This window comes from Aulostomus chinensis, chromosome 5, assembly GCF_037954235.1.
Source record: "Aulostomus chinensis isolate RoL2024-O1b breed Wild chromosome 5, RoL_Achi_v1.0, whole genome shotgun sequence".
NCBI classification, from domain to species: domain Eukaryota; kingdom Metazoa; phylum Chordata; class Actinopteri; order Syngnathiformes; family Aulostomidae; genus Aulostomus; species Aulostomus chinensis.
In genome coordinates, this window is record NC_141324.1 from 14,443,101 (window position 1) to 14,468,138 (window position 25,038).

At 42.8% G+C, this 25,038-nt stretch overlaps 2 protein-coding genes across 4 annotated transcripts in view; both read left to right on the top strand.

Annotated features, from left to right (window-relative positions):
• The first annotated feature begins 432 nt into the window (after positions 1 to 432).
• Positions 433 to 4,334, top strand: ifi30a (IFI30 lysosomal thiol reductase a). Of its 2 annotated transcripts, none has more exons than XM_086203353.1 (7): positions 433 to 580; positions 1,704 to 1,892; positions 1,997 to 2,071; positions 2,216 to 2,302; positions 2,417 to 2,569; positions 3,445 to 3,513; positions 3,633 to 4,316. In XM_086203353.1, the coding sequence occupies exons 1-7, from the start codon at positions 458 to 460 to the stop codon at positions 3,696 to 3,698; spliced, it is 762 nt and encodes a 253-aa protein (XP_086059479.1). In that variant the 5' UTR covers positions 433 to 457; the 3' UTR covers positions 3,699 to 4,316. The 2 variants fall into 2 exon arrangements, with proteins under 2 accessions (XP_086059479.1, XP_086059478.1); XM_086203352.1 differs by lacking the exon at positions 433 to 580 and adding an exon at positions 588 to 754 and having other exon boundaries at positions 3,633 to 4,334.
• A 1,203-nt stretch (positions 4,335 to 5,537) lies between these two features.
• pde4ca (phosphodiesterase 4C, cAMP-specific a) overlaps positions 5,538 to 25,038 on the top strand; it is a 54,309-nt gene continuing 34,808 nt past the window's right edge. The window contains exons 1-2 of one of the 2 annotated variants that reach the window (XM_086203356.1): positions 5,538 to 5,699; positions 7,109 to 7,326. In XM_086203356.1, the coding sequence (XP_086059482.1) occupies positions 5,658 to 5,699; positions 7,109 to 7,326 (260 nt within the window). In that variant the 5' untranslated portion in view covers positions 5,538 to 5,657. Of the gene's footprint in view, positions 5,700 to 7,108; positions 7,327 to 13,470; positions 13,954 to 25,038 lie in introns of those variants that run through there. The other variant, XM_086203355.1, reaches the window with a different exon arrangement.

The window sequence follows — 25,038 nt, forward strand, 5'->3', positions numbered from 1 at the left end:
AGTGACAAAACTTTATTTGGAAAACATCTCCAAGTTGTTGCTTGTTACAAAATAGCATGGAAACAAGAACCTGGCTCTATGATTATGAAATGTCCTCAAATGAACACTGACCTGAACAGAAGAATTTAAATCTTTTTCTTTACATACAAAATAGGTTCAAATGTTTGTCCCTTCAATAGTGATGACATGTCGTCTTCCACGGAGTTTAAATCTCAAGGTTTTTTTCAGAAAGGAAGAGGAGAGGAGAGTTCCTTTCGGCTTTGCAGAAGTTTCTATAAGGCCGTTACCATTGACGTCATCGTCAGCTTTGGATCAACAGCCAATCAGAAATCAGATCCCTCGCGGGAGTAGTGCCAAATACTTATTTAAAGTTGAATTTCGCAGTCGTTTTGTAGGTTGTGTGTTGGCGGCAACTTTCTTCTTGTAGTCAGGACGAAGTTCTGTGTTTCTCCTGAAGATGAAGCTACCTGTGCTGTTGAGTTTGACCGTGTGGTTGAACTTCCGGACCGGTGAGTCCTCCTCATGCTCCCAGCCTCCGTCAAGGTGGTGCTCGACACTGGACTCAGCTATCCAGTGCAGGGTAAGACTTCCGGAGTGTGAGGAGCCAAGTGTATGTATTCCACCGTTCTTGTGACATAGTTACATCGGTTCCAGGTGTTGTCTCCTCAAACACACTCTTGTCACTCCAACTAAGCAAGTTAGTCGTCTTCCAGAAGCTTCGGGAGTTCTCCTCTACCTCTCAATCATATCGTTCGTGAGTTCTACATCTTCTAAAACGTGGAAGTTTTGATTTTACGGGAGGAAAAGAAGGGCGGACATTTTTGAGTCGAAACGCTGCCCCTGCAGCCTGTTGGCAGAGGTCGTGGTGAGGCTGAGGAAACGTCATGGTTCGGGTTAAATACAACTTTAATAGATTTAAGCAGTACTACAAAGTTTTAGACTTCTTTGTTACCTAAATGATATGTTGTGGGGTGTAAGAAATGCATAATTCTTCTGCCTCAGTAAAAATAAAAATACTCGCATATTAATTAGAGCCTTGGAATGACCATAGAGAAAACAACGTAAAACCACAGAAAGGCAAAATAAATCATTTTGAGGCCACAAGATATAACTTGCTCAAAAATGTAAAAAACAAAAACCTCAATTGGGGTAACAGGTTCTATCGTGTGTCCTTAAAATAAGGAGCGGTAGGGAGCCCACACAGACGCAGGGACAACACGCAAAACTCCACACGGAAAAGATCTGGCCTTCAGGTGGGTTCGAATCCAGAACCTACTCAAGTTAAGTGCACATATCTAAACTTACTATTATACCTACTTTCCACCACCTTCAGTGTCTGGCTGACCCTCACAGCTTATCTTCTTTTCTTTCCAATTTATTACATTAATAGACAGGTTTTACGTCACAGTTTCACCCAATTTTCAACCTTTTTTGAGCGCTCAGTGGGCTCTTATATTGAGGATAGCTGGTCTGTCTGAGGCAGGAATTTTTGTGTAAAAGGGGACTGTCTAGCTACTGTTGAAGAGTGATCAGCAATTAAATAGCATTATGATAAAAGAAGTACCTCTGACCTGGATTTGTCCCACCTCCTTAATGTTGAAGCAGTCTGACCTCATCCACACCTCCCACACACACTCAGTAAACATGGAGCTGTCGTGCAAATGTCAACCTCCTTTTTTTTTTTTTTTTCCTCTCTCCTGCAGGTGTTGAAACAATGTCTGGAGACAAACATCACCAGGTCCCGTCAGACGGCAGAGCCCGTCCAGGTGGGGCTTTACTACGAGAGCATGTGTCACGGCTGCATCATGTTTCTCACACAGATGCTCTACCCCACGTGGGTGCTGCTGCAGGACATCATGTCTGTAACTCTGGTGCCTTACGGGAACGCTCAGGTACGTCATGAACCAAGCTCGTACCGGTGAAATTCTGTTTTTTAAACTTCAGTAATCCAATAAATTTTGCTTCTTTTTTTTTTTTTTTTTTTTTTGGCATCCAGGAGAAACCAGATGGAGATAAGTACATATTTGAGTGCCAGCATGGGGAAGAGGAGTGCTTCGGCAACACGATTGAGGTGACGTTACACCCAAAGAAACTGTTGTATAAGAATTTAACTTACGTAATGCAATTTTCCTTTTTTTTTAAATAAGAGAATTACAGTTTGAGTGGTAACCACACCGCCATGAAGATTTCTTCTGCCCTGCTCTCCCCATCTCAGACATGCTTACTGAACATGACCGACAACGCCTTCCTCATCATCTTCTGTATGGAGTCCTCCTCTGACGTGGTCAACGCAGCCCAGACTGTAAGAGACTGCGTGTGGTTGTCTGTCAGTTTACTTGCCCGATCCCCTGCCTCCCTCTCTCTCCTCAGCCATCGTTTTGAAGTGTTTATTTCTCTTTGTTGTGTGTGTGTGTAGTGTGTGAACCTCTACAGCCCTGAGTTGAGCTGGGACAGAGTCATGGGGTGTGCGAAAGGGGATCTGGGAAATCAGCTGATGCATCAGAATGCCTTGAAGACAGAGGCCCTGGACCCTCCACACCAGTTTGTTCCCTGGGTGACTGTTAACGGGGTAAGTGTTCATGTTAGCCCTGGATTAGCGTTCAGCTTTGGTGGTCAGGTGGATGAGCGTGTGAGAGACTGATAGGTAGAGACATTTTTTTCCCTCCTGCATGGCTTCTTTGTGACTCCAGAATTCAGAAAGGGCTACTTATATGTAGCTTGAAGCTAATGCTGACCGACAGCTAACAACACCAAAACTGTCAAAATGTCTGCTTATGAACTGTGCTGTGTCATCTGTGCAGCGTGACTGTGACTGAGTAATAAACCGCAAGTGTTCCAGCTGCTTTGTTTTTACCTTAAATCAACATGTTTGAGGTTTCCCAAGAGGCTGCGTCAAAAGGTGCTGACCTAGTCACCAATGGAGAGAGCCACCCTACCCCCTGAACCGTGCTGCCCCGCTGTGATCGTATAGTTGAGGGAGACGGGAGTGGGGATGTTGTGGTGTTTAGAGGAAAGCAAACGGAACGTGATATGTTGACACAAGACAGGCAGAGAAACGATAGTCAGATTAGTGACGTCAAAATTGCACGTAGGAATTTTGACAGCGTGGGAAAGCAGAGGTAAGTGGGTAGGAGAGCAGAATTCCTAGAAGATAACGAATGTGAAAGTCCCTCTTTCTGACTGGAAGCCCAGTTTTCATAAAAAGAATAGTAATAGTAAATTTATTATCCGTCAAGACATATTTGATAAATTATGATAAAGAACCTGTTCGTGCAAAATGAACCTGCTGCTTTTTTTTGCTTTTTTTTTTTTGAAGAGTCATCTGTTTGAACGCATTTTTCAAGTTGTATGAAATGTCATATCTGTTGGTATGTTGAATAAAGCTTGAACAGAAAATAGAAAAGAATGAAATCTGTCAAAATGAGGTTGTTGGTCCCTCTGCAGAAGCACACAGACGAGCTGCAGGACAAAGCCATGTCCTCCCTCTTCTCTCTGGTCTGCAGCATGTATCAGGTACAGTTGTGGCAATCAAATAAACCCTTCATTGAGTATGCCTGTCAGCAGGTCATATGTTGTGCTTGCCTTCGGCTTGACCTTTGACCTCTAACAAGCACTTGATGTTTTTTGTTCAGGGCACGAAGCCAGAGGCCTGTGGAGGGGCCCACAGACGCTCCAGAAGCTTCTGCCCCCATGCGTGAAGACCCGGTGCTGAACGCGGCTCCAGGTGTGGCCACTAAATGCGCGACTCAGAGGAACACGATCGAACATATTTTCAGTGTTTGTTTTTACAATATTCCTATAAAGGGAGCTATTTTTACCCCCTCACTTTTTATAATTCCCAAAGTATAAATGCCATTTAATTCATAAAAATGTCATTATTGAAGCATTGACTACTCTGTGTGTGCATTTTGACTCCAAAATGGGCATCTGGTGTTTTGCATTATTGGAAGCGCACTTGTCTGGAAAGGCTTTGTCCTCTTTGTCCTTTAGATGGCGCCATAACTCATCTCCCCCTTATCCTGAAGCTCTAAAAGGGGGAGAAGAAACTGAACATACATACCACGTTCCTTGACAAAATGTTTCAATGATGATCTTATGTTGAGCAGTATATTCTAAATAATTTTATTGTTCAGCGCAGACCAACCAAACTTTAGACACGACTACAATAAGAAGCAAACTGTGCCGCAGAGATGAGAGCTTACAGAGTTACACTCACCTCAAAACATGTTAGCCGTTACAGGCTGATAGAATATACAAAACAAAGTACTGCAATAATCCAGCAAGGGTTCAATCAGAAAGCAATCCTAAAGTAGCATAATGAGATATGAATACATTGTAATAATGAAACACTGGCACAAAATACCAAAGTGATTCATGGGTTTTTCTTTTTCAAAGATAATTATTAAAAAAAGTAGCATCAATACACACAAAGCAAACCACAGCCATCAGTTCAGTGAGTGATTAATGAGGCTTTTGGTTTGTTTGAATGCGGTATCAAACAAAGTAAAATACGAATTTTTAAGCTTGTTGAAATTCCGTTTTAAAAACTTAATCCACATCTCTCCAAAATGACAAATTGGAATCAATGAGATTGTTTTTTCAGTCCTTTATTAGGATCGTCAGCTTAAATTGGAGCCCAAGACTTTCACAAAAATGAGACTTTCTGTTGTCAAAACAAAACACTTCACTGTACCTCAAAAAAGGAGTTGCACCACATGACCAAAACCTGATGTTCAGTTCCTGTTGTGTGTTTGAGGGAGAAGTGGATCTGTTGTGATGCTCATTTCGGAGGCTGTAGTTTGATGCTGTTGAACTCTATGGGGCTTTTACTGGCAGGTGTGAATGTTTTTGTTTGACTGCCGTGGTGCAGAAGTATCCTGAGGGTCAGACTGAAAGTTGAACATGAACTCAGATTTTCCATCCAAACCTTTTTCTATGCTTTAAAAACTTACGTAGGGCCGTTGAGCAACTGAAGGGTCGCTGGTTCGATCCTCAAGTCCCCTGGTGACCATGTCCAAATATCCTGAGCCCTACTTGCTCCTGATGGCCCTGCGTTGGACTGGCGACCCGTCCGGGGTGAACCCCTCCTCTCGGCACGTGTCAGCTGGGATAGGCGCCAGCCCCCCCGTGACAGGCGCCAGCCCCCCCGTGACCCTTAACGGATAAGTAGTATAGAAAATGGATGGGCGGACGGAACTTCCGTAGGCAGCAGTTTGATCATGTCCAGAAGGTCTGGACATATGAGGTCCCGTGATTCCACACTGAGATGGACACATGAATAATGAGCTGTCAGGCAGGCCGCTCCACCAGCTCCATCTCACTAGGAGCTGAGGCCTGCTGGCTCCTGCTCCTCTCTGTTCCATAGAAGAATTCTTAAACGTTTTGCGACATTCATTTTGCTTCTAATCAAACGGGTAACACAAGAGAAGAAAGTCAGGACGCTGAGCTTGCTAAGACAGTTAGCCATACACCCGGTGCATGAACGACAGCGGAGGGTTCTGAAAAGGCGGGGAAACAGTCGTTCTCCCACTGTCTAGATTAAGGAAGTTTTGAAGCTGCAGAAAAGTTCATATCTGATCTTAAATGTGGTTCCTGTGTCCTCCTCTTTGGTATTTCCTTCTCCGTTGTCTCATTTCCATGGAACAGTCGCTGAAACTATGAGGAGGAACAGCTCATCGAAAATTTTTAACGTCACTGAGGTAAGAGCCGCTAAAGAAGCTGGGAGCTGTGCTGCCAATACAAACACGTAGAATGGAATAATCAAATGTGTGTCATTTATCGACTGACCTGCCTGCAAACTCTTTTGGTTAAAATACCGAAAACATGCTGTGAATGACCTTTCATACGTTTGACTTGTGCTTATTTAATGAATCCATTTATGCCTTTTATTTGCTGGACGGTAGTGGGAAAGATACAAGGATGGATAAAACTAGCCTCGCCTGATTAGCAATAAGATCATTTTTCTAGTTGATGGTAAATAATTTGGGTTTGAAAGCCATTCTTTTGCGATGTATAATTATGATAAATCATACTTAAATGCTTTTTTTTAAGTTTAAATCTGATATTTAATTTGACATCTCCTGGTAATAAAGAAGCTGACTGTGTCACAGAATAGAAAAATCAATTTACAACAGAAGAAAAAACATGTTGCTCTGTAACTTGGTGACAAATGCTCAAAATTGAGGCTGGAGAGTGTGTTTACAATTGTTTATGACAAGATGGACCTCCCCGGCAGATGGAGAGATAAGGTCACGGGATGCAGCAGAAAACAAGAACTCTTATCTCTCCCTTCACGACTGACGCTGAACCAACAACGCGCTGAGAGCTAAATCCTGAGCGCCATCTCCGTGTGAGAACTGCTCATTGTGTCGAAGGTGATAGTGTGTCGGTCTCAGGACCTGAGATCTGATAAACCCTCCAAAAAATGTTGCCGCGATCGTCTTTTCGTGAGCCTTGTAACATTTTCAGCAGAGGCAGCACAAAAACAAGCCTGTCTGCATTATTACGTAGATTCTCTCAAGAACTTAGACAAAGACCTTTGATGTTCTGAATGAAGCGTTTGTCTCTCTGTTTCTGCTGCTGCTGGCGTCCAAGACAAACTTCCCATACCTGCCTGTGGCTACACATGTTGCATGCGTGTTGCTGCATATTTATTTATTGTTGATTCCATGTGATATATATATTTTTAAACATTCTATATCATTACTGCGCCCTGATTCTAACGTGGTTAACCTCCTGGCATCAAAGCACCACAGAAAATAACGCAGAAATTTGCAGCTTGTTACTTAGCCGAGAGCCAAGTTATGGGCACCCAAGTCACGTGACACAACAATTAACCCCAGATAAGTAACCAAAGGATCTGCGTGACATATGCATAGTGATAAAAACAAGGAACATTTAAAGAGGCAGAGGGGGGAAAGAGCACAGTAAAATCACTGTATGCAAAGTTAGAATGAGCTTTGTTGTTGAATAAAGGGTACTGTCGTTTTCCTGTATCGATATATGCCAATGAAGAATAATCAACCACTCATCAAATGACTAGAATCTCATGACATTTTGCTTGCTTTACATTCTTTACATTCTAGTCTGTCTTTCCTCTGCTATCCAGAGACAGTGGGACTCTTCGGAACAGGCTTCCTACATCGAGCTTCTCCAAGACCTGAACGTCAGATGTGCGGTGAAGAGGCTCTTCTCAGGCACCCTGCAGCTGCCCAGGCTGTCCTGCAGGCCCCCCACGCAGGACAGGCCCGAGGAGGACCCCTCAGCTGGCAATGTCCAGCCCTGCAGAGGCCTGGGGACTCTGGCCAGCTGCATCTCCAAAGCCTTGTGAGTCAACGATAATTGTGTGTGTGTGTGTGTGTGTGTGTTCTTGTACTTGCTACATATTGAGGACTAGAATACATATTTAACCAACAGATTGAGGTGATTTTTGGAAAGTGAGGACATTTTAGCCAGTCTTCACTTCTTCAAAGGGCCATTTGAAGGTCAGGGCTTGGTTTTGGGGTCGAGGTTAGAGTCAGGTTCAGGTTAGGTTCAGGGTCAAGGTTAGGGTCAGGCAGTCAGTTGAGATGGTCAGGCTTAGGGTGAGGGGCTAGGGAATGTATTATGTCAGTGAAAGTCCTCACAAAGATCTAAGTACAGTACGAGGATGTTTGTGTGTGTGTGTGTGTGTGTGTGTGTTGTCAGTGTCATGTTGCAGAGTCATTACAGGCATTGAAGTCTTCACATCATTATTGAGATTTATGGAATCCCATTTTTTAACCTTTGAAGAGAGACGATAGCGTGACGTCCATCAGGTGTCGGACTAAATTAGCATTTTTCAAGGGTCAGTCACTGCATACTTGTGTACAGTCACTAACAAAGGCCAGTAAATCCCCAAAGCTGTAGCTTTGTCATTTGTTTGTTCGTTTGTACGCAATCATGACAACAAGGTAGCAACTTCTTCATAGAGATGCACTGATTGCATTCTGATACTCGTACTTGTCCGATCTGGTATCCGACGTCTGTTTCCTTGATTATTATCACCGTTGTTGTTGTTGTGGTTGTCAGTGGCACTTTGTGTTGGGTTGCATCATGGGGCTGAAGTAAACCAAACAATGCTTCTTATTAAGATAAATAAGAAGGCATCAATGCGTTCATTTTTATTGTATGTTTTATTTTAGCTGACAAATATCATCTTACATCATGTTGCATGATCCAGCAAAAGCTAAGGAATGGAATCTGGATTCGTATGTGGATCTGCACTGTTATTCCCACATTCCTGATCCAATCAGCTTCATCTTTGATTTAGTTGGCAAATATTTAACACATCTCATTGGTATTTGCTTTGTTTCCTAACTTCGTTAAATAGATTTCAACGTTTGCGTTTTGATCAAGGACAGATTCTAGAGATCCCGCCCCTCCTCCACAAGCAGCCAATCATACACCAAACCTGGAAAAATATTTAGATAACAATGTTTACCTTTGATGGTCATGACAGTTGGAGCTGTCATGGAACCAGGAACTAGCCAGTACAGAGGGCGTTTGAATAAGCACGATACTTGATGATTCCACCAGATGCTGCTGTCACTCTCAAACTGACTGATTGTTTCATGGAAGCAGACGGCCGTGCGGCCAGCGGGATGAACCGACTGTGCCACAACATGGCGCAGCTCTGGATTGAGCTGTACACGTAGTTGGTTCAAAATATGATCCAAAGTTCCCTGATCTCCGTTCCCTCACAGGTGCTGAGTCACTTTAAAAGATAGTAGAAACACAGCGTGAGTGACGATGCTGTTTTTTTTAATCCAAGGATTCCAACCAGACCTGTCAGACTCCAGTGGCAGCTGAGGTGTGTGTCAGAGGCGAACAGATAAATCGTGCACATCAGTAGACCTTGTTAGACAAGGGGACATTTTTATGTTAAGTCACCTTAATTGTGAAAAAAATCTTTCATGGTATAATTTGTTTTAATACTATTCTTTGTAGTATGAGTGAATGTAAAACTCTGGGTTCTCCTGGCTGTGAGACAAGCTAACACTCAACTGAGACACAGAATCATCATCCAGAACTTGATCCTGAGCTGTACTTGCGAAACATTTTGACATGCATGCGGTGATGTCAGCGATCAATAGGGAAATCAGTCGAGTGATCAGGTAGACGAAACAGGAAAACAGGACAGGACAGAAAAACCATCACAAAATCATTTATTATACCAGCATGCAAGAAAATGATGAGAGGAAAGCTACGGCCTGATGACTGCAGGAGATTGTTGAAAGTCTGACCTCTAACATTACAGGGCAGACAAAGGTACACAGAAGGTCAGCAGCCAGAGAGAAAAAGAAAGTATGCAAGATCATCTTTATTCCAGTTGGTTGATAGAGGAATGATAATATTTTGAAGAGGCAAGTTGGTTGTCGTCCGTTCGCAGATGTTTCAGTAATTAAGAGATGTGTTTCCTGACATTCATGCAGCCATTAACCGAATGCTGAGAATAATTAGCTGCAGGCTAAAGCAGGGACCACCTTAAAAGTTCTGCTAGGAAACTGCTTCACTCCCGGAAGCTTCATGGGACAGCTGGCTTTGTGCAGCACTGGCTCATGCACACCCCCCTCCCTGAGACTGCCTGGCCGACAGCAGCTTCAAAGCTAACTGAATGCACAAGCCAGTTACTCCCGTGTCTGATTTCAAGCAACAACAAAAGCACAAGTTAGCCTGACACAGGCCTGGAAGTACCCTTTATTAAACCCTGTTGTCACACCTAAGCACTCCCCGGACAAGAAGCCATCAGACTCAAACTGGCCAGAAATGGAATCTGTGAAAACCAACCAGTTAATTGTGAATGTGATCAACTGGCATCTAGCACTGAGCGTGACATCAAATTTACAGCTGACATTTATGGTCTAAATGAACAAAATGTGAAAATGCAAGGATAGTAAGAGACTCTCATGGTTTAATGAGTGTCTTACTCTGGGGGAGCACGTCCTGTGTGATGTCATCACAAGCCGGAGTAACTGGGATTCGTGGCTCGTATATCGGGAGGGGATTGTGTCCTCCTCCCTTGATATTAGGCTGATGTAGCTTCAGGGCAGTCCATTTATGACACACGGCATTCATGAATTGATGGATTAAAGGGTGTTGACCCTTTAATCAGAACTAGTATGGCAGGTAGGGATGGCTTGTCAGTCAAAAGATTTTTCCCCATGGTGGCTCATGGCTCTCCCAAAGTGGTAGCAGTCAGATCCTGTTGTCTTGATAAGCCATGAGAGTCGAGGTCGTTATTGACAGAGCTGTTGCCTTGGAGCACCTGACAGTGAGGATAGATTGGAAATAGTCTGGAGGAGATTAAATCAAGGAGGTCTTGAGGTTGAGGTGGGTCGCTACTGGTGTATTGCAGATGCTGGGACTCCATGCCCTTGTAATCCAACACAGAGACTCCTGGGGTGGGGAGTATCTTATCTGTAGTAACATACTCACTCTTCTTCATTTTCAGCTGATTCTTGCTCTCATACTGAAATTTTACAGCCTCTGTTTGGATGGCACCCTGGACGAGTCACCCGTCGCAGGGCCATCAGGAGCAATTAGGCGCTCAGTATTTTGCTCAAGGATACTTCAACAAGGTCACAAGGGGAAGTGAGGATGGAGCCAGCAACCCTTTGGTTGCTAGATGGCCACTCTACCTCTGAGCCATGTCGCCCTCTCTGGAAAGTTATTTCATAGATTGATTTACTGCATTTTTTCCTAAAAAAAAAAAACAAAGCCACAGGACGGCCTTAAAATAAAACGTAGAACAGCAGGCATGGAGTAAAGTCATTTAGGGCAAGGTCACAAATAAGAGATGCTCCCTACACACCTCGCACAGGTTATTGATTTTCAGTAAGCGTTACAATTAACCGATGTTTCCTGAAGGCCTCCTAAGCAGCATACAGAGAACGACTGACAGATTTTCTGCTCTCAACCGTCTGGCTTCATGCTTCATTGCAGCGACTCGATTACCAGCGGTGCATTTAAACATACAATATTTCTGCACCAGCGCTCGGCTTTTTCCTTCTTTCAGACTTTTTTTTTTTTTTTTTTTTTGCTAAACCCACAGCTGTTTATTCACATCTCAGACTTGCTACTTCAACTTAGCAATGCTTGCTCATGTTCGATTTTATCTGCTATGTTGGGCAAAATAAAGGGGCAAAAAAAAAAATTGCGCCGATACATTTGTCTGTTAGAGGTACAGGGGACAGTCACCTGGAGTTTTTCCACTAAAAGAGTAGAGGAAACAGCAGCGATGGGTGGTTGTCATTAGAGGAAAAGGACGAGATTTTGAATTGGCATGTTTGCTGGGATACAACTGTGGATATTCACAAGAAACAAGATAGATGCGGGTGATAAAAGAGCTGCTGAATCACCTTGAAATGTTTGATAAAGCAGGTTGTATCACTGCCGCTCGTTGGGATGGTATGATGACGTGATCGGTAGATCTTCTTCTCTGGCTCTGGGGACAATGGACAGTAAGCAAATGTTCCTTTAATGCTCCTTTATAGGTTTGTGATTATTCACTTAATTCACCAGTCATTGATTAGATTCAGTAGCACGATGCATGTCAATTTTTCGTATCCTCAATTTTCTGTATTACTGCGCTTGTATAATTTTTTCCGTCACGAGCAGGTAAACATGAATTTGGTGGCAACACAAGTCTATCTATAACATGTAGTGGCTCCTCGACGAGCTCGTGACTCTATGACTCTGCGTTACCTGTCTCTTTGAACGCTGCCACAGATCAGCTGATTCTCTTCTCAAAGTTGGCAGCATCTCCTCAGTTCTTGACCGTCTGGGATTCGCTGTTTTTTTTTGGGGGGGGGGGGGATATTTTTTGCAGAGATTAGCTCGGGGTGACCATAGCCTACGTGAGTAGCATATCCCCGCATCTTGTGGAGCTCTTGCTTCCTACCAAGTTCACAAAATCCCTCAATTTTATCTAATTTTATCTTTTTCTCTGACTTTCACCTAAATGTCTTTAGTCACTTGCTGCTGGCTTCTTGTTATAGCATGTAGACGTGCTTCTGGTGCCCACCGTTCAATGCTCAGTTTCTCCTACAAGTAATTGGACTGGACAGACTGGAAGATCAACAATAAATGATGGTGTACAAATAATCGATCACCTTTTTTCCTCTACATCGATGCAGAATCTTCCACGTCTTAGAATCAAGACATTTCTACACCAGTTCTACTAAGAGCTACTGGGAACTGCAAGAGAACAAACCGTGTTATGTAAAACAGAATCGCTCAACAACCAGTCTGCTATAGCCTCCAAACTGCAGGTCACTGACCTTTAATGGCAACAATTGACTCTTAGTGGATGTTTCTTTTTGATGTTGACGTTGAAGTGTTGAGCCTGGTCCCCTCAGAGTGTCATGGAAGTGATCAAGTAGCAAGAACAACTGTAAAGGCCTTTGAGACACGCTTTAGTGACAGCGGGTCATATAAACAATTTGCATTCCGTGCTAAAGCGTTTATCTGCAGTGTTTGTGCTGTGTTTGGAAGAGATTGTCTTTGTCTACAAGTACACTGCAGTAGTATTCCTTTAGAAGGCATACAGTACAGTAGCAACGAGTGTAAAAGGCCTCTAACCAAAGAATTGTTCTTCACTCTCTAGCAGCTGATGGTCTTAGGTTCAGCCCTGTGTCAGATGCTCCAGCTCCCTAGGTTATTTCACTTACCCTGGACAGCACTGGTGTTCAGCTGTGAGTTCTTTATCACATGAGGTCCTTGTTTCACTCTCCAGTGATAAACAAAGGGCAGGGGCGGGGGCGGGGGGGGTGGGGGGGTTGAAGATGATTTTTGCCTCTGGTCACAGATAGAGAGCGCCATCGTGACAGCACCCATGCTCGCTATAGCTTTCTACCTCTGCTTTTTATAGTCAGAGGAGCTTCATGTGACTCTTCCTGGTACTCTCTGAGCATGTGAAAGCAAAGAAGCTGTCTCTTGGGAAATAGGCAACTTCGCAACAAACAGCACCTCGGGGACCAGAGGAAAAGCCTGAGTATGCAAATTTGGTTTGAGTCAGAGTACAAGGCAAGTTTGAAGGCCAAGCTATGCAACAGCTAAATGTTTATGCACTGAACTGAGAGTGGAAGTAGTTATGGAGCCCAGTTTGAAGCTAATGAATCTCTGTAAGATTAGGAGTGAAGGAAAGGGGAGGCAGAGAGGGGGAAAGAAAAGCATAAGGAGGTGATCTGTCATGTTTCTCCTCCCTGTAAATCAGACGTCCATATTTAGTTGGAAAGAGGGGAAGGCTTAGGCTTAGTGTAAACAAAGGCTGGGAGCAGGAGGGAGGCAGACAGAGTACATCAACACCAACGTCTGAGTCCACTTCCCAGAACAGTATTCATTATGGTCCTTAGGAAGAGGTGCAGGACATGAAAGTGGTTGATCAGCTTTTGAGTTAAAAAAAGATATTGCATTTGTGTAGGTGTTTTCATTCTGGTTTTGGATTTGTTTAAGTTTTAATGTTCCCGAGTAGGTTTTGTGTGAGGACCGGACCAGAGGCACTAGCTTCACCTGGATTTGGAATATCAAGATAAACAGCCATAGAAACTACCAGACCGCTGCCATTAGTCATGCCATAAAAACAGCTGTGAAATCAGAGAAAGTTCCTCGGCTCAGCATCAGTAGAGAAAGAGCAGTCACCACCTGATAGCAAGCCATCATCGCGTTTACCATGAATGAGCTGTGCTGCGAGAGCTCTGAGGAAGACCAGGCTGAAGTTGTGGAGAGGCCTCTGGAACAAAGGGCTACCCGGCTGCCCATCATTCAGCTCATACCGAGGCCTAAGACGGGATCCCCAGGAGGATCCCCAAAGATCTCGCCCAAGGATTCTCCACGCGGTTCTCCGAGAAACTCGCCGCTGCTCTTCAGAAAGCTGCTGATGAATCGCAGCATCAACCTCCAGAGGCGCCGCTTCACCCTGGCCCACACGCCCAGGTAGAGTCTCTGATGGCACTTCAGATAAAACCGCTGAGTGTCTCTATTTACAAAGTTGATCGAGTAAATCAGCACTTGCATACACCCACACCAAATTTAATTATTTCTGATGTGACTGCTGTAGCATATGCAGTATAAACCAATTCTATAAGCATCATGTGATCATTTGCTACTTCTGAACCACGTGCAAACCCCCAAATTTAGCCACATATCAGTCTAATACTATCGAGCTAACTCGGCTTAAGCCCGTGACTTCGAACTCTTTTTTAAAAAAAACTGTATTGAATATGTAAAGTGCTGCTTCCAGTGGCTCTGCGTGCTGAGGGAGAAGGTTGTTCTCTGCCTGCCACTCACGCCTCTCAGCTGCACGAGTTGACGTCCTCTTGGTTTATTTTTGAACAGCCTTTGACACAACAAAAACGCATAACCTTGAAGTCATTTATATTCTGGCACTACCCCAGATTTTTTGCTGCAAGCCAATTAATGTCATGGGAAATGTTTAATTAAATCATCATAACGTGAGGATTTGTCAGCTTCCAAATACACACACACACACACACACACACACACACACACACACACATATATATATATATATATATGCACATATCATTTCACAGCAGATGCAGGATTGGGCCATTGTGATCTTGCTTGACTTTTTTCTCTATTTATTTGGTTTTAACTGCAAACAGGTGTGTTTTCCCTGGGCTTTGTCCACCTTTTGTAAGCCACCTGAGTGGAATCATCTCCGTAAACACAAAGCTCAATGACGTCCCTGCTGTCGCTGGATCAGCAGTGCTGTTCCACTTTGTCAGCGACAAAATAACCTTTTTTTACAAAGTCCCATGACAATGAAACGGGCATGTAAGCAGATAATTCCTGCTTAGCTCAAAGCGTATTTGATTATTCTAATGTTTTAGCCTGCTATTCTTCCCATTACTCCTGTCAGTGAGCTCTGCCATCGTATTTGTGAACTTAAGTTTTATGGCCCATTATTGCATCAGGCTTTTGACATAGTTTAAACATTTACTTTGCTAACAATGTCAATGCAAGAGACATGTGATCGTTTAAACCGAACTTGACCTTCACTTCTTGAGAGACGATGAATAGACAGCCCCTCGCACATATGCATGCGTGCGCTTGTATACAAATAGACATTTATTTCTACTTCAAGGAATCCATCTATTTTCTCCTCACTGTGTTATGGATGCCTTTAGGTTGCTTTAAAAGAAGGGGCTGCTGTGCAAAATTAAAGTGGTGTAAAACCAGTTTTTACACACATGCCTGCTCCCTCTTTATCAGAAATAACTCCTCAGCATATGTACACTATAGATGCCATTCTGGGCTGTTACGAGGTGTCTCTAATGTGAAACCGTGTAGATCGCATCCACCTGATGTAGAATTAAAAGCCCAGAAGGAAAGTGCAGCAAGTGCTGTAAAACCCTGTTGGACTTTTATAGACGGTGAATGAACATTAACATTCCTAAAGAAGCCGGGGTGTTCTAGAAGAGTCAGAAAAAGGTTCAGAAGATCTTTCACCTTTAAAAACTTGAAGTGGAAGCTGCAAACACATCTCTTTTCCAAGGTTCACCGTAAGTTTGCAGCCAAACGTTTCATAAATTTTAGCGTCTGTTGAAAGTCTAAATATTAGGGACAGGAGTGTGGTCGGTATAACAAAATTCCAGGGCAGAATCCGGAAAGTCTAATGCAGATGTTCAACATGTCACAGCTTTTACTTTATACATTTCAGAGGTCAAGCCACTGGAAGTGTCCCTCTGCAGGGTATACACACTCTCCCATAATGTCAGCGCTGAAATAAATGGAGGGAAGAGTTACTGCAGGATGGCGAGCAAGGAGGACAAATTAAACAAACTTTCCAGCGGAAAATAAATGTCGCAGGGAGCTCAGATTTAGAACATAGAACACTTTATTTTCACTTAGTGTCCAAGTTGATGAAGACTCTTTTTCCACCCCAGAGACACTTTGTCAAATGGGTCTTTCTCTTAATTTTTTTCCCCCTCCAAGCCACATGTGAACCTGTGACAACCACCTCTGCTTCCATTATATCTTTCTTTGGTAAATTACAATCTTTTATTTGAGTTCATTATTTAAGGCGGCTCCATCTCTTTGGCTCTCTTAACAGCTAAAGTACATTAGCAGCTGAACTCCTGCTATAATAGGACCGCAAAATCAAAGCGCTGTTATTTCGAATGATGTTATAGTTTTTACGTGATTCTCAGTATTATATTAAATGTTATTATTCACATTTTAATCCAAAAATGTATGGAAATGATCATTGATGATGTTTTCTTAGGTCTGTAGAATACCGTTTGCAGGCTGGAATATCTTCGTAGTGCCGCAATCCTTCATTGAGAGTGTTTTTGTTGTTGTTGTTGTTGTTGAACATAATCCTGTGATTCGTACTAGGCCGTATTGTTTTTCAACACAAAAACGTTCGATGTGTTGCTCATATAGTGTCCCTGTGTGAGGCTTGTATTTGAAGGGACGTTTCACACGAACAAACTGATTCATGTCAAGGGATTAGAGGTTCTGGAAGATGCTACAGTGCAGAAGTTCTAACCTTTCCTGCTTCAACACCATTCGAAAAAAAAGATCCCAAATTGCTTAATAATCTATTTTAAATGTGTTCATGTAATCTAACAACACCACGTAATGGTATACAGGCGAGAGACCTTAAATTGAATAAGTAGAATAAAAACAATCAGGTTCTTTAATAGTTTTGGAGTGTGCCGTTCAAGCTTAATCTTAGCGGTTAGCTGGCCAATCGGAAGGCCTCTAAATGATGTCATTCTAAGATTGATTTTTAGAGTAATATGATAATGAGTAATCAGACCTTAAACTTCCACTACAGTTTTTACATCGGTGTTCTACTTGACATAATAAAAGAAAAATCCCTTTCAATTAGTGAGCTTCATTTTGGGTTTCAGGGCCCACCCACTGGCCCAGGCCCAGTGGTTGAGAAACACTGCTGTGGAGTATATTGACAGGTTTTTGGAAAACTATTGTTGCAGTTCCTGTCTACCTCCACTAGAGGCTGCTATGTTGTGGGGAGGGAGCATCGGGATGTGTTACTGCTGCCATGAGAGTTGAGCAAAGAGATGATTGGTTGGTGTTTGAGCACAGACTCCAACATCTGAGTAAGTTTCGTAAATCCCTTGAAGGTCTTTTGCATGGCACTGTAGGAAATAACCAGTAAAAAAAAGCTATAACACAAAACCTTCATAAAATATAATGGACGGCAAAGTTTAATTAGCTGTTGTAACTGTGCCTGTTGGCGCCTGGGTGTTTCCACGCTTCACTCTCCGCAAACATGTAGGCATGTTAAGAGACATTCTGACAGATCAGATCATACCGTTGCATGAGAAATGAACTCAATATCACAATATCAAAAAGGGAGATTGAATCACCTTTAAAAGAGTACACACACACACACACACACACACACACACGATATTGAAGTATTGATTGACCAGTACTCCATTATTCCTGCTGGCTCGGAGGCAGGCTGGTCACACGAAAGAGTGTGGAGCTGACCACACTCTGTCAGGGGGAAAAAAACTTGTTGTACCCGATGTGGTTTTGTCAAATATGAGAGCGCATTGTGAAGTTCTCCATGTGGGTTTGATAATTAGTGTTGAAACCTGACAAACCTGACTTCACCACATGTGTGTGGCCTGGTGTGTTTTTCTTCATCACCTCGTGTTTTCTGTTTGGATGTACTTCCTTTTTTGTTTCCACCTTTCTTTTCTTACACCTGAGTTTCACGACCAGCACTCTAACCTCCATTGCTGACACTTTCTCATTTGAGTTTTGACTCATTCTTGCGGTTCTTTATCTCTCTCTCTCTCTCTCTTTCTCTCTCTCTCTCCCTCTCCCTCTCTTTCAACCGCCCCTGCACCCCACCCCTTCTCTCTCCCTCCACTGTATCTCTCTTCTTCTCTCCCTCTCAGGGGAGATAGTGTTGTTTGTTGTTTTTAGCCAGAGTTTGCTCCCACCACTCTCAAGGGAGAAGGGAAGACAGAGCAGACGTCTGTTATGACCCGCTGACAGGGACTACATGGGACGGCCCACTCCAGGGAGCATCCGATGGGATTATAACACTCTTTCCAACTCACTTTTTCCCCACTAAGATAAACTGTGTGTTGGTGTAGCATCACAGAGGCCAGCCTTTGTTCAAGTGGACAGCTCTGTGTCAAGGTCATTGGACCTGATTTTTAAAGACAGGAAATGCTCTGGGCACATTGTTGAGGAATTCCATTTTGTCAGTTTGCAGCTCTTTTGGAAGAATTCAAGCTTGCTGTTTCCTATTTAGGAGTACGGGAGTAAGAGAAACGTTGATCTTGGCTCTTGTGTGATGAGGAATTAGTATCACACGAGCTCTGACAGCTGACACCTTCCTCGATTTCACTTGATTCCATTCGGCCTTCGTACTTTCACTGTCAATGAGGTGCCTCCTCTGTGTCGAAGGTCTCCAACAGCCAACCTTTTGCCTTATTAGGCTGTTCACACACACATGCACGCTGGATCCCTTCTTTTTCACAAAAACACACATGGACATATCCTCAATGCCGGGACCAGAATCCGAAGCACAAATTAAATTTCCACTTTGATGCACTTTGATCCGCTGGAAGTGAAGCGCTTCTGTCTAGGAAATACAGAAGAGGATTCTGCAGGCCCATTCCTGCTCCCACTTTTGCTATTTTGCATCCCGACTGTGCTTTGCATCGCACTCTTGGACCTGTTTTTCCTGCAGGGTGCAGTCAGAGGGACCTGTCTCGCGGCGGCGTATCTTGTGACCACAGAAAATGTAAAGGACAGCTTTCTTTAATCTATTCATGACGGTATGGAGGCTTTTGGTCGCACCACAGCAGCTGTTTCTCCCTCACCTTCCAAAGTGGCTGCTTTGATGCTTCTTTGAACTCTTTTTGAACCTCCTGCTCAAAATGATGAACAAAGACTCTCGCTTCTCCAGGAAGATGCATGGCAACTTCTCCACCCGCAGACACTCGTGCATTGGGTATGTTTCTGCAGTGTGTTGAGTTTTATAATTGTGATTGTTGATGTGGCGTGAAGGCAGCAAGGTGCAGGTGTCTGCTGATACTCAGGTGGAAAGACTGATTTTGCTTCAAGGAAGAACTCTATGGTTTTGTTTCATAAGTGGCAGGAGAGATAACCTTCTAATGGGTGATCTAACTCCTGCAGGAGTTCACTTGTGATGTTTGGAGGATCGTTCAGTCGCCAGAGCCAATCCGAGGCGACTGTTAGATTCTGTGTGACGGTCATGTGGTTCAGGACCTTTTGGGTTTCATAAAAGGACTGAAGAAACAATGCAGTGCTATGGAAAATGATCTATTACAGTAACAGATCTCATCTGTGTTTTCTATCCTGTCTTCAAGGAAAGAAAACAGAAGAGGAATAAAAATAATGTGCTGAATGATTTGTAAGAGGTAAATCATGTTAGCTTGTTAGTGGGGTGGCAGGTCACTTGCCCACATACTGATTAGAGTTGATTACAGAGGCTACCGGGCTGGAGTCGAAACATAAAATCCACAGCAGCTGTCATAAGATCCCTGCAGGACACACTGTTATGTAAGTTTACAGAAAACGTGGAATACACAGTGAATATACTGTGTATGCACACACACACACACACATGCAGGAATCTGGGGGCCAACGTGACTCTGCATGTATTGTGAAAGGAGCTCTCATCCTTGGAATGAGCTCGGAAAGGTGCGCGGAACCACCAACCTCTTCGTCCCGCACTCAAAGAATAAAAAAGGAACACGGGAGAGTTCTTTGAGGATTGGGTCAGCGCAGTGTGTGCTTCAGCAAAAAAAAAAACTTCTGAACTCTAGGCAGAAGGCATGTGCCTCGCGAGTGTCATCCAAGCTCCTCCAGCCGTGAGCCTGTTTGGATCATATGAGGAGATCAAAGCAGGAGATTTTTGACCACATCCAGAAATACAGACAAGCAGAAGGGAACAGAACAAGCCTCTATTCTCTTATTACCTGATTTGTACATCCAGCGTCCTGGCTGGAAACAAAAAGCAGTCACTGTTAGGAACTTCAGATCAAAGCAACATTCAAACCATGTTTTTCATGTTCAGTTCCCACGGACGCAAATATTTATTTATTTCATAATTGTGGATGTGATGATATGAGTGATACGCTTGTGTTTCAGCAGCAATAGTAGTATTGAAATTAGTCGAGGCTGCATCGAAATCATGTTCTTGATTGTTTTTGCCTTTATACAACAGGCACGCGTGCACACACGCGCGCACACACGCGCACGCACACACAGACTCACACAAAGTATTCTCTTGTAATCCTTATGTGTCCATCACAATAGAGGCAGCTCTCACCCCGAATTGTACTAACAGTACCAAGGCACTATTCATCCTATCCTCTCAGTTCAACACGCACGCACACACACACACACACACACACGCACGCACACACACACACACACACACACACACACACACGCACATGAAACCCTCTCAACAAGCCTTTTTATGGCTTCTCTGGCAGTGTGTTACACTTCAGCAGCAGTGTCGCCACATAAGTCCAACATGGTTGGGGATGAGAGCTCTCAGTGTCTTTCACGGGACGAAAGTGTCAACCATACACTTTGCGCATTAGGGATTGAGAAGATGCCGTTTATCTTTAGTAGAGAATGACAGGACAAGTGACATGAGACCAAGAGGAACGGTAGACTGACTGGGAATAAGAGATAATTTAGACAAAGAACGTAAAGGCGCAGACGAGAGGGCGGAGGAGACGAGATAGAGGATGTGGTTTGAGATAGTGCTGCTTTTAGCTGCTGATAATAACTGGAAACAGGGCTGGAAGGAGACAGTGTGTGTGTGTGTGTGTATGCGCGCGCGCGCATGCATATGTGATTGTGTATTTATTTGCAAAGTATACGCAAAAGAACAATGATATTGAGATAAAATGGTCAAAAATATGCCAAGTGGAACTACACAAATAAAAGGCAACAGCGTCAATGTCGGAGTGTCAGAGGTCCCATTATGGACCCCCCCTCTCTTCTCCCGACACACACACACACACACACATACACACATTAGTCAATAGGGCCTGTGTGGCTGTGGCGGGCTGGCTGCTGTGTGCGTCACTGCTGTACTCCATATTTTCAGCATGACTGATTTCCCCAATCGCCTCCAGAGCCTCATCGATTCCTGAGGGGAGCAGCTGCCTGTGACAGCTCCAACTCTGCTGACAAATTCAGAACCAGCTGCTCTACTGGAGCTTCTCCTTACACTCTTACAGGATGTCGCCGCTCTATCAAAAGTCCTGTCACAACAATAAATAGATAGATAAATAGGGATGAAACCTTTTTGGAACTTCAAATACAGTGTCCACATTAGTTTGAGCAGAAGTAGAGAGGGTGCCTTTTTGAGCTCTCTACCCCCCCCCCCCCCCAAAAAAAATGATGTGGTTAAAATTATACTTTAACTTATATAAAATATTTTATCTAAAAACTCCTTTAGTGTGCTTTTCACTCCTTGGTTTCCAACATCAGTGCAGGGTTCAGTGCTCATTATGGCCACTAGAGGGAGAAACTGATTAAGAGCAGCAGCCTCCTGCACACCAAAGTGACAGTTGGAGTTTAAGCCTCTTGCTTGGCAGATTGGCGGATCTCCATTTTTAGACTGCTGGTTTTGAAAATTTTCATCAAGATTATAATTATATATCATTTGCTTTGCAGAATTAGTAGATTTTACCTTTCTGTTTTTCAATGTACGTATATTTACATTTCAGATCTTTCTTTTAGATGTTCTTTGCTGCTTTTGCTTATTTTAGTCTGTAACATTCACGACTTCAGGCAACAGTATGGAGCAAAACAAATGATTCTTTTTACTGTATATATAAACATATATATAAATGTATATATATATATATATATATATATATATATATGGAGACAACACTGTTAATTTGACAAATGTAAATGCTTAAAGAATGAATGCATTATTTTAGTAAGAATATAAATGACAGGTTTGACATACTTATAAAAAACACATCAGATGACCAACTCAAAAATAAGTCGGGAACACAGCCTTAACCAATTTCTCCAATTTATTTTGCCCATCAAAGAAGACATTTATTTTTATGCCGGTTTTAGAACCAAAGTAAGAGTTCTTCACTCCTCCAATGCTGCACTTGTATATTTAAGTAAATGTTTCGACTTTTGTCGTTACAGTGCGCTCTTTAGTTTATGAAAATGTAACTTTATAGACTACACTAAACTTTTTTCTCGAACTTGCCAGCATGAAGACAGTTTTATTTCATGATGTTGTTATGGTCATGGAATAACGACGTCTCCATTTAGAGACTGTTTACACAACGTGATTCTCATACTATTCATAAACCAGATGTGTACATCAATAAAAAATACTTCATTATTATGACCTATAATATATCTTGATAAGAGTTCCAAATACAAATCAAATATACTGAAGCTAGGATAATGATTCAATTATCACGATAATATTGAATATCATTTTATATTCTCAACAACTCTCTTGTATTTGTAGCGTCAGTAAGTAAATGAGGTTACACTTGTTGGGTTACCTGTCCCGTACATTCACCTGCCTGTGAGTGTTTCCATGTTGCTGTATATTGCGTGTGCATGCAGCGTTACTCCCATGTGCATGCTTGTCCCATATCCCAGGCTTTTCCCCGTGTGTGTGTGTGTGTGTGTGTGTGTGTGTGTGTGTGTGTGTGTGTGTGTGTGTTTGTGTGTGTATGGATGTGTATACGGGTGTAAGAGCGTGTGTGCCTTTGCATGTGTCCGTAGAAGTCTGTCATCCATCCAATCCCCAAATCAGATGAGTCCCAAACCTCGCTGTCATGCTAGCAGATGGCAGCCTCATGAATCATGAGGCGACACACTGATAGCCTTTACTACAGTACATGCTGTAACATGACGTTTGACATAACAGAGCCACGGTTAAATATAGGCCGCTAGCAGCAGCCACATGCTGACCCCTGCTGCGCCTGCTTTGTTACGTGCACAGTATTGGAGACCACATTCGAACCGCCAGTCTTGTCTGCTGCGCTGCTGGAGTGCTCTCACAGACACAGGACAAGTTTGTGGTTCTAGTACTTCTAGCATGTACATGTGTTGCTGTTTTATATAATTTATTTCAGTCAGCACATTTGTTTTTGTTTTTTGAGGGGAAACATTTATTTGAGTGACTGTTTCCTCTCAGCAGTAATGGGAGTCAGTGTTCCTAGATATCCTGTTACAGATATAGACTGTTGTGTGTGTGTGTGTGTGTGTGTGTGTGTGTGTGTGTGTGTGTGTGTGTGTGTGTGTGTGTGTGTGTTCATACCAAATTCTGTTTGCTTTATTTACTTTGCCAGCACCACCAACACACACTACATGTAGACTACACAGCACGTTTTTCATATTCACTGTGGGCTCATGTTGAAGATTTGAGAATATACTTTTTATGGCATTTCCATTATTTTTCTGTGAATCCTCTCTCATTTTCGAAGAAATGGTGAGGGCCTTATTCTTCCAGAGTATTCTATAGCTGAGTAATAGGCTGTTTAAACTGCAAATGTTTCATGAGTCATCTACATTGGGAACATATCATTTGTGCTAACAGAAGAGACGCGATCCAAACATGCCGCCTGGTGTCTCAGCACGTATCTTAATGACAGGAAAACTTGTCAGCATGCCAGAAACTTCAGCCAGGTATTTCACGCTGATCTGAACCTCGTAGCTGGTATCTGGAAGACGGCCTTTTCCTTCCCACATTGTTGGCATGTTCACCTTCACCGCACGGGTCCCTTGGATCACCGGTCCTCAACCTACATGTCAGGACCCCTGGATGGGTCACAAGGGTATCTCTAAGAGTCCCCAAATAGAAGAAATGAAATCAGCTTTTAGATATATAACATTTAGAAAATGATTTTGACTTTCAAATGGCTGTAACAGTGAAATCATTTGTCTTGGCAGAGATTTTATTGAGTGTGTGAGAGTTAAAGTGGGCCTGCTCTTGAAAACTAGTATCAGCTATAAACTTCCAAAACTATGAAAACAGTTCTTAAACTAAGGCCTGTGAGGCTTTACTGTTGAATTTTGACATGTTAACAACCCCAGTAACCTCAGTAATGTGAGAATGTATTTCTTTCCGTTATTGTTCTTTATGGCCAAAGAGAGTTATTTAGATAAATCTAAAATACAGAAACTAAAATGTTAGATATCATTCTTCTCATGAGCAAAAAAGTGCAGGTGGAGGTGGGCACGAGTGGGGTTTTTTCTGAGGTTGACAACCTTTTTTTTACTTTCTTGTATTTCTGCAATAATAGTGTTTCAAATCTGAAACTATTAATTGTAATATTTTCATATATTTATTTGTTATGTATGGACTGCTTCATAAAGCACGAAACATGTATTATAATATGCTTTGTAAATTTACTTGACAGTAAGGAAAAGTTTCAGATTGAGATAATATCTCACTCAATAAAAAAAGTTCATGGTCAGCGTGTGGGTGTGGCCTAAACACAACCCAACTTTAGTGATATCCGCTTTATTGTGTCAAAATCCCTTTTCTCTCTTTGAAAACATTTGCCGCCACGTGAACTGATAAAATTCCATTTGCTTAATTTTAAAGCTCTGGTGTCTCAGCGACTTTAAATAAAGATAACATGTCAGAACACTGGAGATGTACATGGGTGTCGACGTAATCAAAAATCACATTGTTGACCTCACAAAGTCAAAAGAAGCAACACGACATCACCGTGAATTAAAAACATAAAACTCTTCAGCTTGAAAGGAATTCCAGGCTTCCCACTTCTCTGCATTTAGTAACATCAGTCCGTCTTAATTATACGACTCTGGGTTTTTGTGTTGTTTATATTCTGGTGATTTCATCCAACATAATTATTGTTGGACAATCTGACAGTGAAATTGAACCTGTGTCAACTAGCTTTACCACAAACAGACAGTGTGAGCGCTGACAGGCTGCAGTGCTGACACACACACACACACACACACGAAGACACACACACACACACACACACACACACA